Raw genomic sequence first — 18,262 nt, 5'->3', positions numbered from 1 at the left:
GGTCCTGATAACAAAACACGGCATTTACAGCCACAACTCATTACGTTAGCATATTCTAAATAAGTTGATAGTTAATGGTGTCTTTGTTTTATTTTGATGATTAGGACTTAAACCTGCAGTTGTGACTTGGCCTTAACAGTTTTTTATTTTGGCGTTCATTCACACCAGCCCTGTTTAATCCTCTTTAATCTAAGTCTGTCTTGTTTACCTAGTTTGGTTCGTTTGCATGTTAATACACAACCGAAGTACGAACCCAGGTCTCGGTTTGGTGGAAATGAACTCTGGTGCAGTTTGAATGCATATGTGAATGCCAGACGCACCAGAGAGCTATTTAAAAGCCATAGCACAGGGCATTGTGGGTAAATGCAACCGAAACTATTGTTTGTGTCTAGCATTAGTGGCAGCAAAGGCTCATGGTCTTTTGCCAAAGACAAATTGCAAAGCTGCTAAAATGTGACGTTACTCTGTTTTTGTTTACATTTTCTGAAGAAGGAAGTTACACTCCCGTCTTCTTCAGAAGTTTTTGTTTTGTTTCCTTCAGTGGTTCTTGGTGCAGCGCCACCACAGGCGAGGGGGAGAACAGTTTTTTCAAAGGTTTGGTTCGTTTGACACAGAGTGAAACTGAACCAGTAGAAAATGTAAGAAATGATGCAATTTTGCTCCCTATCAAACAGAGTCTGCTGGACTATCCGTTGTGAAAACCACCTAATCCTTTTCTAATTGGTTTTGTAATATTTAGATTTTCTAACAAACTGAATTTTGGTTATTTTTATGTTGTAATCATCCATATTTAAAAGTAATAAATAGTTTAAATATACCCCATGGGTACTTTGGATCTATCTAAGATACAAGCTTCATTTCTGGAATTAAATTGCTAAATTACCATTATGTTGCAAGTAAGCTAAGTTTATTTGTATCACATTTAATTTAATGTGCTTCACTGAAAAATATTAACCAAATAAACATGAAAAAAGTGTCACAAAAAAATCTTTAAAACATGAGAAATGAAAGAAATATTAGAATAACAAGATTTAGGGGGAAAAAGGGTAAAAGATGACTTTCTAATCTGAGATTCTCTCATGTTTCTCTTGTGTCCAAACTAGGCCGCTGTGGTTGTCTCCATCTCAGATCATGGTGATTCCTGTAGGGGGCAACAGTGAGTCATACGCTAGACAGGTCAGTATTTGGTGGACAACTACCAACAAAGTCCTCTTTGTCTAATCTTTTTTTTTATTTCAGTGTGATAAATCAGTAAATATGTGAAGCTTTTAAGAGATAAAAATCTTTGGAGGAAAACTTCTCGGTTGTCTAAAGGTGGTCGCGACGTTCCACGAAGCTGGCTTCATGGTGGATTTCAACAACGATCCAGGAGCGACCTTAAACAAGAAGATTCGCTCGGCTCAGCTGGCCCAGCACAACTACATATTTGGTAAAGATGAATAATGAAAGCAACAACTTGGAGCTGCCTATATAAATGTTTTCCCCCCCTGATGCTCCATCTCCTGCTTCTTCCTCCCTTATATCAATGTTAACATATTTCAGCGGCTTTATTTTTTTCCTCCCTTGTTTTTTTGCAGTGGTGGGTGATAAGGAGCGTGAGAGTGGAGCGGTGAACGTCAGGAGCAGAGGGGGTAAACAGTTGGGCAGCAGACAAACAGAGGAGGTCCTGAGGTCCCTCATACATCTACGAGACACCAGGAGCAACCAAGACGAGTTTTAACAGCGGCTCATTTCCTGGATTAAATCATGGCTTCATTCTCTGTTTTGTTACTTTATTCTTTTCTCTTTTTTTTATGAATGTGAATGCTATCAGTTCTAATAAAAGTACATTAACATCACTGTTTATGTTCTTAGTGTTGTCCTTTACTGGAATTTGATGATAAATCTGTGCCCAAAAAAGTACAGAGTGGAGTTTTAAGGCTATTTAAAGATTATCGCTCTAACATCTGCATCACTGGGCTGCGGATGCAATTTGTTCCCTAAAAGCCATTAAATATGCAAACGTTCCGCTTGTGTAAGTTTGTCATGAGAGCAGAAAACCAGACATACCTTTAAAAGAGTTGGGAAGAGAGAGAACGCAGAGGAGGCAATTTGACTAAAATAGGAGAGGTGGACGTGGTGTCAGGCCCGCGTGTTTTTATGTGTTGGTGGAAACGGATAAGTCAAGGTAAAGGTCAAAGGGATTGGACGCTTTTCCTCCTTTTTAATTGAAAGAGGGCAACAGGATGGAAAAGACATCAGTCACAACAGTGACACTGAGGCAAAGAGGGAAATGTGGGGAAATGATCACTAAAATATATTTGGGGGCTGTTTCTAAAGAAATCAGATTAAAACAATAATTTTAAAAAATGGCTATCATAGGTTAACATGTTTTTAATCCTACAAAACAGAATATTTGTTTGTGCTACAATAATAAAGAAAAAGGCACTTTTATACTTGCACTAAGACTGGCAATTTCAAATAAAGTCAATAATGCACTGCTGAAGTCAACTCTGCAAACGTGCTGATATTTCATGACCAGACATGTTGGGCGTCTTATTTCTGCTTATCAAAATATGATTGTTTCCTATTAACATTAAATGAAAAGTTTAAAAGCAATCAACTAGAGTTATTCATCATTTTACAGGGTTTGAGTCTAGATTCCAGAAGAAACTTTTGACCAAATGATGGACACGATCTAATCTTGAAGGTCATGTTTTCATTAGCAGTAAGCAGAACATTGTCATTAACATAAATGCTTGAAAACATCAGTCTGTGGACACTTAATCTAGAGAAAGTTTCTCTTTAAAAATGTTCTAATTTGCTGAATTAGAAGTGTCTTATTTTCCATCTTTTTGCATAAAATATGTTGTGTGTTAGTCTATCTATCAACTATTTTCTTCTGTAGCAGAAGCTCAACAAGTTCCAAAAAGTGATGCAGTTTAACAAAAAGGAGAAAAAAACATTAAAATACTTTGTATTATTTATGTATGTATGAAATGGGTCAAATATTTTTTTACTCTAGACCTTCTGTTTTTGCCAATGCTGAATTATTTTTGATTGCACCTTATTTCACAGAGAGGAGTAAATGTGTTTATTTTTTTAAGGTTTTCTTTTTTTGCAAGAAAATCAGTTTTGTTGGACCCAGAGTTGCTCTTTGTCCCTGATTCTTTTCATTCATTTCATGTTTTAGCCAAGGTGATGAGGGGTCCGTTTTGGTGGCCACAGGATCGAGTTTCTGCTCTTGATGTGGTTCTGTTGGCTTCATCAGATCATGATCTCCAGCTTTCACCAGAGTGGTTCACAGCCCAGTGGGAAACAACGAGAATCTCCGCAAAAGAGCAGTAAATAGGGAAGAGTTCCTTCTCTGGGAACCAACCCATTGTTCTGTCCTTCGCTTCAATGGTCTGAACCCTTGACTGTTGAGAAACGATTACTTCCTGGAGGCTTTAAATTTTACCTGATTGCTAACGTTTGCCCGTGACGTATATTCCACGCTATGAAGCTTGCCGGAAATTGCCTGCTCTGTGCCCAACCATCCACCTCTGTGAAGAGAGACGAGCCAATCTGAAGAGGCTAATGCTAATTCAATATTCGGAAGTGTGACCAAACACATTGAACGGATTCCTTCACTTCCTCTGCTGCCGTTGCTGAAACTACAGGAAGGCTACAATTCTAAAGCGGGATTGAAAACCGACATCATTCACAGTTTCCGCTTCTGTTCGTTGATTGGCCCGGTTGAAATTCTACCGGAGAAATTCAGGTCAATGGGAGGAAGCCCCAAATGTTGCTGGGAAACTGGGAATCTGGGTTTCTGTGCTTAGGCTGCTTCCATCATGACCCAAAGATGGATTAAGTGGAAGATAATGGCTGAATGGATGAAATCGCAAAGACAATCCTAACAGTTATGTATGACAGAAAAATAGTTTCAGGGATTTCAAACATAAAACAGAGATTTCTCTAGAAAAACGTCAACACATAGGGCAATAAAAGTTAGTTTTTCCTCCAGATCTCATCAGTTTTGTCGTCGTGTTTTACAGCTGTGAGTCTCTCAGTCTGCTGTGGTTTGTCCAAATCGTCGCGATAAAACGCGGGCCACTCAGTTCAGCCACCAGTCAACATTGCACAGTAGTTGCGTAGTGATGACACGGACCATTTAACTCCAGTAAAAACTCCTCAAAGTTTTACTCCAGATAACAATTGCAGCCGGCCTTTTTTCTCCCCCCGCCTCTCCGCTGTGTCCGCCCTCCACCCATATAATCTGTCATGTGTATGTGAAGCATATACACATACAAGGCAGTCTTTCATTCATTTAGAGGAGTCACTCGGAGTTCATAGAAAATTATTTTTAGCTGAAGGGGCTTACCATAAACTGCATGATGTCAGGCTGGAAATAAAAGGGGGAAAATTATTTTAGCCGCAGCTAAAGGTCAGAGAAGCGACTTTATTCACAATGAATTAAATAAATGGCTAGTTGTTTTTTCTTTTCTTTTCACAAAGCAGCAGAAGATTTAAAGCAAAACCCGAGAAAGCTTCAAATCGTCACCTTTGAACAACTTGAACCAGCTGATATTTGTCTTTTTTCATAAAAGAGAACCTGACTAAATGTTTAATATTCCATCCAAACCAGATGTTGATTTTTTAAAAATCTTATTATCCAGATAGGAAATAAAAATATATGTTTTAGTTAAACTCTGTGGTTTAAGCTGTAGGTTTGCTACACTTTTTTATTTAGCTTCCAAACTCTGATTTCCAGATTTCTCCGTCAGTTCTTTGAACCCAACTTCAACAGGTCACTCTAAATATGGATGAGATTTCTGCAGCTATTGGGCTTTAAATGCAGAACCTACAAACACTCAAATCTAGAAGAAAGAAGGAAGGATTTAAGGAAGTCTGGATGAACAAATTGACGGGATTAGAAGAACATAGTGTGGCTGGACAGACGGATGTGCTCCTTTAAAACCAACATAAAAACTAATGTTCTTGATCTGTTTTTTGCCTGGGGTCTTGCGGGCCCCGGGCAAATTATTGTTGATGTTCAAACAATAATTTGAACACCAAGAATTGATTAATAGTTGAAGCTGTGGTTCAGGAGTGGATTTTTGTTTTAACTTTGAAATATTGCACATTTCCAGTTAAAGAAATTAAGAGTTTTATGCTTTTTGAATCAAAACTGGCTGTTTATTGTAGCTGAAAACTCTTGTAATAAGTTATTAACTCCTTTCTTTTCAGACACCAACACCTTGAAGCTTAAGATCCGGTATGTCCAAAGTGTGGCCTCTGGACTGATTTCAAGAATAACACAAACTTTCCTGGAGCAGCAAATGTAGTTCACACAAATTGAGTCTTTTTTTTAGTTTTAATTAAAGCAAAATTATAACTGATGATTTGAAATACAGTTACATAAAATACAGAGTAATCACCCATTAATTACCACACTTTTTGAGTTTCTGACTAAAAAAGCAGATTTTGGTTCAACCAAATCTGCTTTTAATGAATTTAATGAATTTATTAAGCTTGCATAAAAACAGCAAAGAGAATGTTCTTATTTTTTTTTCTAAAAAAAGAAATCAAACCCCAAATAATTTGCAAACGTGATGTGTTTTTAATTAAAGCAATTAAGCGATTTGCAGAAAAATATTTTTAAGTTTTACTTTAGATCTGCACAGTTTCACACAAACAAATCTGACGATCTTAGTGGTTTAACTGTAATTTTGCAAGTTTATTTTACTGTTGAGCAGGTAGAAAATTTTTTGCGACATTTTCACTTGAGAATGCTTTTGACTTGAGGATTTTGTTAGATCTCCACTGAGTTAGATTGTCCCAGAATAATATCAAAGGGGATTCAGTTTCATGTGAACAATGTGGCTAAAAGATTGTGGGTCTTTTTTTTTTGTTGCTGTTCTGCAAAGATGACTGAACAAGGCTGCAAAAGTGTGGTTGGAGTGAGAATTTAATCCTGGAAAATCTCTTTGGGGTTTCTTTGATATCGCTGCAGTGCTGGAAGTCCCTTTTTCCTGGTGGGAGGCAGGGTGACGGTGACCCAGGCGGGAGGCAGAGCCCAGTGGGTCGGTCAGAGGAAGATAAACAGGCTGCTCCGTATTGTTCTCCCTGGTATCACAGAGAAGCTGTCAGCCTGAGTGATTGAAGGCTGGGCTTCCCAAAATAGGAGCTCCAAGGCCGGGCTCCTCTCTTCCACCCACCCTGTTATAAATAACCTGGTTGTGTGTTGGTGTGCATTTTATAACTGTGTGCAAATCAAGAGGCAAGACGAAAAAGAAGGAGAGTGTGTGAGCAGAGGCAGAGAGAGATTCGATCACTGCCCGGGTGGCCTTAGAGAGCGAAGCCACTGAAAACAATAACAGGAGGTTTTTAAAGCCGAGAGTCAAACAGGGACAGAGAGGCAGAGCACACAACCCCCCACTGACCTCTTCACACACGCACACACACGCAATCTCTGATCAGACTGTGTAGGGGTCTGCAACACACTCCGCCTTGCTGAATTTCTAACCATCTATGTTGTAATGGCCTCATACACTGCAAAAACTTTAAATCTTACCAAGTATTTTTATTGTCAAGTTTCTACTGTAAATAACTTAGAAAACTTTCAATACGAATAAATGACCTTAAAAGTAACTTCTTGGCAAGATATAGGAGCTTGTTTTAAGCTAATAATTCCTTAATTTTGATTTTAAAAAAGTGCAGTGTTTTTTTCAGTTGTAACAATGGATTATTTCCATTGGCAAGCAGAGCTGGTGTGAATGCAACCAGTTGTTCCTGGGTTTGAATTTCTGCTTGCCTGTTTCCTTGTTCTGCATGTTTCCTAACAAGCGTCCTAGAGGTAAATGCTCTTCATTCATCGTTGCTTCGATGCCACACACAGAAGCTCTGGGAGGATTTAGACGGGGATGTTTTGAGTGTTTCCAGAGTCGAGCAGCTATCAGTCAGAGATATTTAGTTGTAAATGTAAGTCGGCCCCAGAAAAACTGTCAGGACGGCTTTCTTCTTTGACTGGATATACCAAAAACCTCAGGCCACCCACACTGCCCCTCTTTTCCAGGAACTGATCTGGGCCCAGTATCTCTGCCCAGCTCAGAACCAACTCCCATCTCTGGCTCTGCTGCTGCTCCTATAAACCGGTTCACCCACCGGATCCTTTGTCTCTGCAAGCTTTCCACTTAGATTTATATTAGCAATGGATGTTTCTGCAAACTCACGCTGAGCCGGGAAAGTCACATTCGCAGAGAGACTCGGATGGCTCCCAGCTCAGCACACTGGTGTACAGTCTCCTCCTGGCATCGGATTCCTCTGAGGTATGTCTGCTATGCTCAGCACCGCAGCTGACCCCGTTCCCCGTCCCGCTCGCATCTGAGCGGGACGCCTGGAGGGAGCGGACTACGACGAGCAGCCTCTGTGTGAAAGAGGCTTTCGGTTTATTGTTTCTGCAAACCTGTTGGAACGCTCCTGGGAGAGAGGGGGGTCTGTGGTTTCAGGAGGAGGTCAAGGGCCGTGTTGACTCTCAGGTCACTTTTGTAAGCGAGAAGAATAAGTCGTTCTCACTCCACATCTGCAAATATTTGCTATTATCATCCCTCATGCAGCTGCAACACAGCAAAAAGAAAAAGAAGGGAAAGCTTACCAAATATTTTTGGTTCTAACTTACAAGTAACTTTTCAGCAAGATGTAGGAGCTTTTAAGTCCTTATTATTGATAAAAACCTATTACTTTCATTCTCAGATTATTTCCCATGTTATAGAATTTGAACTTTTTCATAAATATTACAGAGTTATTTGTTTAAGCAAGCCAAGCCCTTTATCTTTCTGAAAAGCTACTTGTAAGTTAGTTTTGTCTTACTTCAAGACATTTCCACTAGAAACTAGACCAAAAATAGTTGGTAAGATTTGTGTAAATCTTTATTTCAAAGAGGAACGAGGAGACAAAATGTTTCTGCAGCAGTTTTTTTTTTTAAAGACTTTTTTTTTAGCTCACGTGGAAGACATCTTGGCGTTGCTTGTTTTGGTCAGATCTGCAGAACTCTAGGAGCAATAGAAGAAAAGCTGCCAGGAGACCCGTGGGTTGGACAGAAACACGTCCAGCAGCTAAGAAAAGCCACCCGAGCAGAAATATTTCAGCTTTTCTAACTAAAATCAAATACGATCATCTTGTTTCCTCAATATAATCAATATTGATTCAAATTATTGCATCTATTGTGAGCTTTTTTGCAAAAACGCAATGCATTTCATAGATTGCAATGCATGTTTGATTTCAGTTTGCCATAAAGAAATGGGATGAATTTTAGGAGTGAGAGGAGAAGATGACCTCTGACCTTACTTTACCTTTGGGATTTGTTTTTCTGGCTTTACTTTAAGCTGCAGAGGAAGGCAGTCTAAGTCACGAAACATGAGACTTCAGAGCACATTTAAAAAAGATGTTCATCATTATTCCTGGTTGTTTCAGTTTGAGGTCCTCCGGACCCCTTTACAATTGGCAAATTAACAATGAGCAAAAATTTAACAGTCAAGCTGACAGGTTAGAAAACAAATGCATTCCTCAACAAAGTGTTTCACTCACATCTCATCTCCAGCCTTCAGAGACGTCCAGCACAAAAGCGAGCTTCACATTGTGTTCAGAGTTCCTCTAAAAGACGGCTGTCAGCTGCTTTGGGGCCCAAATTCCAAACTTCACCTGGGATTGTTTGTTAATTCAATTAAATGCTAATTTGTGTGGGAATATGCATTATTCAGCACGCGGTGCGATGACAGGGGCCTCTCTGTCAGTCCGGCGTTAACCCATGTCTCTGTTGTGCAGTGACACGGGCCCCTCCGCGCCACAGTGGGTTTGAGTTCTGCACATTTCTGCCCAGGCTCTTCCACAGCTTTCTTAAAGCTCACAATTATTTCCTTTGACCATTTCGAACGTTTTCTGTCTAACATTGAGTGACCTTTCTGACCTCTCTGACCTGTTGCCCAGAATCAAGCCGTAAACCTTTTCGGAAAGAGGTCAGCTTGCTTCATCCCCTGAGATAGGAGTGGCTTCATCCCCTTCAGCCACTCCTAGAAAAATAACTTGTGTTTTTCTCTCCACTTGTCAGGAACAAGGAAATTATCCATAGAGATTAAATCTGTTGTTTGAAGATGGAGACTTTAACTCATGGTTTACTGTAGTCTGGCTGCAAAAATGTTCTGTTTCATGAGTCAAATTGATTACATATTAGACTCAATGCGAAAAACAATGTCCTCCACGCAGCTATTACATGAAAATAATGTTCTCACACCGGTAAGAAGGAGATGTTTCGGATGTGTTGAAATCAGATCTCATGGTTGTGTGTTCATGCTGGTGTGTCCTCTTCCTTCAGTCAGTAAAAGGAAGATCTTTCGTTTTTGCTTCCACTAAACCAACCACTCTCCTGATAACTGATGAAGATTATTGGGTGATTTAATCTTTTCTTCAGCTTGCATGAGTGAGCACCTCCATCTGCCCTCCACTAATAACTCAAATAAGCAAAGCTCAATCAGCATGCAACAGAGAGATGAAAATGTTTTTTTTCTCTCTCTCTCTTGTGCTTGTGTTCCCTCCAAAGGCCCCCTTCTAATGCCGCCCTGGGCGCCCGCCCTTGCTGCCCACATCTAAAACCACCCCTGACTGAACACTGCAAGTTGATCGGGTGGACAGATAGATCCACATTTCAGCTCTCTTTGAGGAAAAACAGATGTCAGACCCAACGTGCCAAAGACAAGAATGAACATTCAAGTGATTATCAGTCAAAGTCGGAGCCTGATATCTCTGACTGCCATCCTGTTTGCGTGAATTGCGTGCAATTCTGGAACTTTAGTGAGATGTGGGCTACCATCAGAGGGATATCTCTCTGGTTATCTCATGAGGAAAACACCAGACTTTATTCTGCTTCATAAATGAGAAGGAGAGCTGGACCAGTCTTCCAGCAGCCATGATCTGTCTCCAATTAGAAATGTAAGTGGAGAATCAGGCAACAATGACCCTGGACTGTAGAGCCGCTGAAATCTGGATTTATTTGTGCTTTCTAAAAACAAATCTGTTGGTCTGTGGAAACACTGAAAGTTGTTTAAGTCTATTAAAAAAGGATTTAAAACAAATTACACTTTTAAGTCATTGTTACTGTTTTAAAACAGTTTTCTGTGCATGATTTTTATAGCATTATTAATAAACATTAAACTATACTAATGTAATCACTGCAAAAACACAAAATCTTACCAAGTATTTTAGTCTAGTTTATAGTGAAAATATCTTGGTACACTAGAAATAAGACAAAGCTAATTTACAAGTAACTTGGTAGGAAAAATAGGAGCTTGTTTTAAATAAATAATTCCTTAATATTAACGAAAAAACCTTAGTTCCGCTGACAGATTATTTCACTTGTTACATGGAGAAAATGTCTTGCTATAAGTGAAATAATCTGCCCAAGGAGGAAGTAGTTCTTCATCAATATTAAGAAATTATTCACTCACGACAAGCCCTTATATCTTACTTATAGGTTACTTGTAGCCTATAAGTATTTCAAGTGTACTAAGATATTTTCTCTAGAAAGTAAACCAAAATATTTGGGAAGATTTTGTGTGTTTGCACTGATGCATGTGTTGAAATAAGCCTGAAGTTTTTTTTATTTTTGCTAATTAAATTTGTCTGGAGTTGGAGTCTCACTTAAGTCCTCATTTCTCACAGACTATGGTTTGGATTACTGAAGGGTTTTGTGTCTGATGGGATAGTCAGCAGTACAGGAGCACCACAGGGTACCGTACTCTCACCAGTCATTTTTCACTTTTAGACTTCTAAAAACAAATTGGTTCTCTAATAAAAACGGCTCCTATTTCTGCTCCAATTAGAATTAAAACATTTTATTCTGGAGTGGTGTTAGCTAGTTCCGGTCGGTGGATACTCAACACAAAATGACGACAACTCACTGTGGACAAAAACAATAGAAAATTTGATCATATTACAACTCCTAGAGTTTTTATCTGGTGCTTTTTGTTCCTCTTTCTTAATGGGCAACTGTGTGAATATAAGGTCCATATTTAAAACCGTCACCAAGTCACAAATACTTTGATGGCTCTCCAGTTGTCAAAAGACCACAAGAACCATTCATCTCATCTTGAATATATATTAAAAATAAAGCAGATTGTTGTAGATTTGGGGAGAAACAGGAATTTTCCTAACAATGTTTTTTCATCATGGGGGATGAAAATTTACCTCAGTTTTCACCTGGATGAGAGATTGGAAGCTTCCACCAAATATGTTTTTTTACCCTTTGGTTATCTTCTTTATAAAGCAGTAATTCAGCCATATTTGACCACAGTCTGTCGTCAGTGTCCTCTCAAATTGGTGAATGAACAGGGCACGGATTCAACGAGGTCACTTGGCCGAGATGCAGGCGGTGATGCAACACTCGGCGGTCTAAAACCAATCAGCCATAAACATACCAAGCTCTTATCCAGCAGCGTCACTCTCACACATTCTCCTGTGCCAAGCATAACTGAGCCGTGCCAAGCCATACCCTATGGGTTCATTTCACGCAAACATGAGTCTAATTTGTTTGTTATTGTTTTGAGGATGTATGTGACCTCCTGGCGACGGAGAGCGGGCAACAATCGGTCTTTGTGTGAGTAATTGGAACAAGGTTCCACCAGCAGTTTTGTCAGCCAATTAAAACCCAGCTGAACTTGTTCTTGTCTTCTTAGTTACGACTGTATCTCCTCTTTAAGGGAACTCCACCCATTGCCTCTTGTTGTCCCCGTCTGATTTCACTTGAGAAGCGTCTGAACTGCGGTTCTGTCGAGACCTTTTGACTCAACACAACGCTGCACATGGAGGCCGTGAGAGGATGGTTTCATGGTGTGGGGAATCAGCTGTGAAAAAGCCTATTGTTTTCACATGTATGCATCTGCTTTTGCACACGACAGCAGGACTAAACCACCAATTGTTCATATCAAGAAGAAGAGTTTAGTTTTGATATGACAGGAATTTCATTTCACAGAATGCAGTGAAACAAATGTAAATGTTTTCCCCAAAGTTTTCTGAAATGTGATGGACTTGATGCAGCAAGATGAGACTAAATATAAATTCAGATTTATAACTAATTGCAAACACATCAAAATGCTCTGGCTCAGTCAGTTGATTATTAATCCATTAATTTATGAAAGCAGAAAAAAGTCGCTAATGAGGTGATTACACTATTATCTAAGGACCTAATAGATACAATTTTGGTCTAATGATTTTATAAAAACTTAACATATACACCAGCTCTGTAAAAAAAGAGCTGTAATGTCTGTGATGCACCAGTAGGAGGCAATAATGCAGACATTACCTGTGTAAATCTTTAAAACAAAAAGATCCTGAGAGCCTAAAGCTGTTCAAGGCTAAAGTTTTTTATTAGCAGTTCTACACAGGTAGAGTTTACAACATTCTCCATTTTGTAACCATCCATCCATCCATCCATCCATCCATCCATCCATCCATCCATCCATCCATCCATCCATCCATCCATCCATCCATCCATCCATCCATCCATCCATCCATCCATCCATCCATCCATCCATCCATCCATCCATCCATCCATCCATCCATTTATTTTCTTCCTCTTTATCCGGGGTCGGGTTGCGTGGGTAGCAGCTTCAGAAGGGAGGCCCAGACTTCCCTCTGCCCAGCCACTTGTTCCAGCTAATCCCAAGGCGTTCCCAGGCCAGCTGAGAAACATCGTCCCTCCAGCGTGTCCTGATTCTTCCCCAGGGCCTCCTCCAGGCAGGATGTGCCCGGATCACCTCACCAGGGAGGCGTCCAGGAGGCATTCCTCTGTAGCCAAAATTTTCATGCTGCACTCGATTTTTCTCAGAGGTTGGAGGTCTGGGCTTTGCACAGAACAATGAGGTTACACCAGAGTTCTGTTGCAAGTTGAAACAACTGGGATTAATCCATTCAAACACAAAAGCAGGAGTATGTCACTATGGCACTGGTCTAACAAGACACAATAGTGTATAACTACAACTTTCACCACTTTCTGTTCGCTAACAGCCATATTGGTTCCTGGTTGGTGAGCTCCGATTTCCCCAAGACAGATCTTGTTGTTTTTCCAACTGGGACCTGGGAAAATCCTATCACTGAGTCCAAATAGAAGTTACCATCAAGGTAACCACAGTGGAATCGCGCTTTTCTCAGGATTCACCTCTTTGTGGATTTTTCTATAGAATGTTACTCTGAGTTACTTACAAAAACTCCACCAATTTGCAGATTTGTTCATAGAGCTCATCTAAAATATTGAAAGAAAATCCAGCTAGGGAAGATGAAATATCTTTGCCAGTTGACGATATTGGCTGGCATTTACAAAGCTGCCAATCCAGAAAACAATACATCTGCCATGTAGTCAAGGTCTCAAACTTAGCTGCACATTTTTCTACTTTAAAGTTTAGAGTTCTCTCAAACTTCTGTAATTCATCCCAATTAACCTTACTAGATACAAAGTGAAAAGGCTCAAATCCAGTTATTAGAAATCAAATTTAATCCATCAATTTAAAGGGAATCCAAAAGAGATTGAGAATTTAAATCCAGTTTCTTGCCATTCAGTTCAGCACAGTCAGATTAACAGAGTGTGGTCTGTCTGAGAAGGATTCATAAGTAATAAGATGCTGCTAAATGATTGTAGGATTTGCTTTCAGTGAATTAACTCAAGGTGCCCTGTCTTTGACATAATGATATCTTGGTCTAATAACAAGTTGCATATCATTTTCCTTTTTTGGTAACCCTAGCCACATAGTATCCCAGTTTTTAGGTTCAAATCCCATTAGAGGTCTTGCTGAGTGGAGATTACACATTCTGTCATGCATGTCAGAGTTTTCTCTGGGTGCTTCGGCTTCCTCTCGCTGTCCAAAAACAAACAAAAACAGGTTGATTGACCTCTCTGAAAGGCTGGTATGTTTGTGTGTGGGCTATAATTGTCACCCATTTAGAAACAGACACAAGCCAGTGGGGCAACCATGCAAAGTTTGAGAGTGCTTAAAAAAGCACTCTCAAACTTGTCGCTGGACATCCCTGTCCAGCGACAGGGATGTCGCTGGACAGGGATGTCCAGCGACATCCCTACTGTTCTTGAGGTTTATTGAGTGTATGTTCATGTTCACGCTGTTTCTCTATCTGGCCTCCCAGCCACGTCCACAGCAGACAGTAAGTAACTGATTTCTCCCCGGTCTCTCTGCAGTGCTTTTAGATCGCACATTTTTCTTTGATCCGTACCTTGGCACAGAGCTGGTGGAATGGAGCAAATATTGACTCCATCTGAGCCAGACAAATCAGCTCTCTCTCACAGAGCATTTTCTCTTTTAGTCTCCATTTACACATGCTCTGTTCCCCTCTAATCTGCCATTACCTCCTTCTCTCGCATTCCCTTTCATCCTGCTCTGTGGCTGCCTTTCTTTGCGCCTCCTTTGTGTCCCCGTCTGTCATTCTCTCTCTTTCACTCTCCCTCGACCAGGACTTCTCAGGCTGCAAGTGCTTTTAGGTCATGCATCTTTTCTCCCCTCCTAGCTGCCTTCACCAGATATTTTTGTGTAAATTAGGTGAAAACGTCGCCTAGATTCAGTTTGCTTTCACCAGCTTGCCCTGTTCGGCCTGCAGTTTGTGCCAACATACCTTCATGTAAAGTTCACATGTGCTGAGGTCGGCTCAGAAAGATGGAGGGAGCAGAATAAAGGAGAGCTTTAAAAATAACTTTGAGCTTTCTCACCGTTTGATCTGCTTTCAGGTCGTTGGTTTTGTTGGCACATCATGTTAAGATGAGATTTTGCTGATGCGCACTCCCACTTCAAGTATAGCTATGGTTGCAGATAAAAACAAAAGCTGAAATCTTTACAGAAAAAGCCCAAGTCACGATGAGCCCAACGAACACAAATTATGTTTCAGATTTTTAATAAAAGCTTCTAAAAGTGGTAAATGGCTTGCACTTTCAGACACTTTATAAAGTCAGAGGACGCCAAAGCACTTTATATCACAATCAGTCATTCGCTAATTCTTGCATATACAGCTCTGGAAAAAATTATGAGACCACGTAGAATTATCAGTCTCTCTGATTTTACTTTTTATAGGGACATGTTTGAGTAAAAGGAGCATTGTTCTTTTATTCTATGAACTACTGACAACATGACTGAAATTATAAGCAAAAATTTAGTATTTATTTGCAGAAAATGAGAAATGGTCAGAGTAATGAAAAAGACGCAGTGCTTTCAGACCTCAAACAATCCAAAGAAAACAAGTTGCTATTCATTTAGAAACAACAATACTGATGTTTTAACTCAGGAAGAGATCAGAAATTAATACTTGTTGGAATTGCTAGGAGGTTTTCAATGGGGTTCAGTTTAGTGGGCTCTTCATTTTTTCCATAGCTGTATTCAAACAATGATTAACATAATGAAAGCCGCCATTCAGTCAGTGCCACCAGCTCCTATGACCACCAAAGAGCCCTGAGGTACAAAATCGCCTAAAAGGTCTTTTGGAGAGCTGCATCTGATCCAGAGCGCTGCTGCTGGCATTCTCACTAAAACTAGAATAGAGCACATCACGCCAGTCCTTATACTGGCTCCCTGTAGTTCAGAAAATAAACTTTAATATACATTATAATTCTGTCGTTGTTAGATCAAACTTCCAGATAACTCAGGTCTCCCGGTTCTAGATTACTCCGAAACTCCAGAAACCAGAACCCAACATGGAGAAGCAGCATTCAGTCTCTCTGTCCCACTAATTTGGAACAAACTTACAGAAAACTGCAAAAATACCAAAACACTAAATTCCTTCAAATAAGGACTAAAAACTCATTAGTTAGAGTTGCCTTTGATTATTAATAACTGGAACTTAAAAAATTATTGCCTGTATTTCAACTTTTCACCACTTTCTTTTATTTTGACACAGCAATATAATGTTGCTGATGTTTTGTCTTGTCATCTTAAGCACTTTGAAATGCCTTGTTGCTGAAATGAGTTTTCCTAAAGTGTCAGGACAACTACACAAAAACACTAACGGTGGAACAACAGACCATTCCTCCATGGTAGAGTGCTGCGTCGTTGCAAATACAGTGTAACTAGAAGGGGGCCTAAAACTCGGCCTTGTGGTTTCCCACAGTAGAAGGATTCACAAGCCAAGAGTTTAACAGGGAAAGTTCACTCTGCCAAGTTGGATCTGAACCAATCCAGGACTCTGTCACTTCAATCGGGTGTTTTGTGATTAGGAGCAGGACTGCAGTCTTCATGTTTTTGAACTTTTTCTTGAACTTTAAGGGGCACATCAGAGGCTCCTCTGCTGGTGTGAGGAACCATGCAGGCCTCATTAACTTCACCAGTGAAAGAGTTGTGGTCCTCTGTCGTCTGGGCCTATAGGGATGTGTGATGTGTATTTTTCTAAAAGCAGGGTGTGTGTATGCATGCAAGAAGCTATTTTTTAAGTTGATTTATCACTCCCACTGGGAGCTGTGACTCTGATCTGCAGTGCTATTACTCAGATCAGCAGGCCGAGACAAACAACAAATCTGCTGCTACATATAGACCTCCCCCAGGGCCCGAACTGGCTGTATTTGTGTTGTGCTGAGTGCTTGAGATGGACATGATGCTAATTAGGTTCATGTGGGTGGTGGTGCGTGTCTTTCAGCAGGCCAGAACGTAAGTCATTGAGTCTCAGAGATGAAGGGATAGAAGAAAGTGGAGAAGATGGAGATAGAGGAGGGAGAGGGAGGGAGGAAGGCTGCACTGGGTTAAAATGGTCATGGACCACCGGTGACCATGGCAATGACCTCTGGCTAATTGTAGCTACTGATAGACATGGTGCTCAGAAGTCCAAAACCCCCATTTCACTAATCTGACACACCAGGAGCTGCAGAGGATGCATGTGTGTGTTTTATCCTGTGGACTCAGCCCTCATCATTCTCGATACGCCTTTAGCATTTTTTTATTTTATTATTATTTTTTACAGATAAAATCTTAAAGCCTTCTGTGCATTGCGGCTTATTCTTCAGTCGTTGGCTTTGAAGTCACTAATCTCCATCACCATCTCTGTTTTCATATTGTAGGAAAGGCGTCCAGGAAAAGCAGCTGGTGCGGCTCAGGGACATCTCATGCTTGGGGTTTGTTGATATATGTTCGACCATTCCTCCAAGCATGCGCCACAGCAGCAGGGTGGGAACTCTTAATGGAAATAGTTAACCAATGCTGAGAGTGATGTGATGCTGCCGAAGAGGCTGGACTGGAACCATACCATGTTCTTTTTTTTTTTTATCTTAGTACTTCAATCTGTTGCTTTCGTTTAATGACTTTATTCAGTGTACTCAGAATAGTTCATACCCCTGGCAGATTAAGATTTATGAGAATTTTTAATGTATCCAGCATGTTTCCTTTGACTGGAAAGCGATACGAACATCTGTAGATACAAATCTGTTGAAGTAGCTAAAGATTGAAGTCAAGGAGGACTTCCAATCTAAAAGACTTGGAGTTCATCACCAAGCAAAGCCTGTCAAAACACCAGTAATAAAATCTGGTCGGCAATTAAAATAAGCTGTTAATCGCTGTAATGGCAATAAAAAAAAAAGTCCAGTGATTATGGAGAATTGTATAAACTAGGGTCAACATATAATTTTTAAATAAAATGATAAACATTTTTTGTGTAATCTCCTGTAACTTTTATTAAAAAAATATGTATTTTTTTTTTTTACATATTTGTTAAAACTGTCTTCCTGTCGTGACAATAGATGAGACAAATAATCTGTGAAAAGATTGAGCTCCACTACTTCCTCCTTGTGTTGCTATTGTAATCTGAAGAAATACACCACAACCAATCAGAGCAAGGAGGAAGGTCTTAGCGCTGTCAATCAACCTCTTGTATATGTTCTTCGATGTGCTACTGGCGGAGAAACAGTTTACCTTTATAAGAAAACTATTTGTCAACCATCAACAGTGACCATGCTAACTAGCCTTAGCATTCACAACAAGTTCTTCTAGCTGCAGCATAGCAGAGAGGAAGAGGAGGGACTAGCATGATTGACAGCAATAAGACCCTCCTCCTGTGAGGTTCTGGGAACACTGAGAGAAGGCAGAGGAGCTCAATTTATTTTACAGATCAACCGTCTCACACCAAACTGTCATGACATGTGCAAACAAATGCTGGCATACTCATCGTTAGAGAAAGTGTGAGAAGTTCGGTCTTCTGGGGGAGCTTGAAGTAGAGCCGCTGCTTTTCCGCATCAAAAGGAGTCAGTTGAGGTGATTCAGGCATCTGATCTGGA

At 40.1% G+C, this 18,262-nt stretch overlaps 1 protein-coding gene across 1 annotated transcript; it reads left to right on the top strand.

Annotated features, from left to right (window-relative positions):
• Positions 1-5: 5 nt before the first annotated feature.
• Positions 6-1,829, top strand: LOC122830580 (threonine--tRNA ligase 1, cytoplasmic-like). The gene is made up of 4 exons (XM_044116012.1): positions 6-638; positions 1,104-1,176; positions 1,315-1,429; positions 1,578-1,829. Coding segments are annotated over exons 1-4 (333 nt in total). The 5' UTR covers positions 6-636; the 3' UTR covers positions 1,721-1,829.
• The last annotated feature ends 16,433 nt before the right edge of the window (positions 1,830-18,262 follow it).

Source organism: Gambusia affinis, linkage group LG05, assembly GCF_019740435.1.
Source record: "Gambusia affinis linkage group LG05, SWU_Gaff_1.0, whole genome shotgun sequence".
NCBI classification, from domain to species: Eukaryota; Metazoa; Chordata; class Actinopteri; order Cyprinodontiformes; family Poeciliidae; genus Gambusia; species Gambusia affinis.
The sequence above is the reverse complement of the archived record's forward strand: the minus strand, read 5'-3'. Positions and strand labels throughout refer to the sequence as shown.

Excerpts from the sequence above, each read along its gene's own strand:
- LOC122830580 (XM_044116012.1), top strand. Across the intron at positions 1,177-1,314 it reads GTGAGTCATACGCTAGACAG|GTGGTCGCGACGTTCCACGA; the intron begins GTCAGTATTTGG and ends GGTTGTCTAAAG. Across the intron at positions 1,430-1,577 it reads CCAGCACAACTACATATTTG|TGGTGGGTGATAAGGAGCGT; the intron begins GTAAAGATGAAT and ends GTTTTTTTGCAG.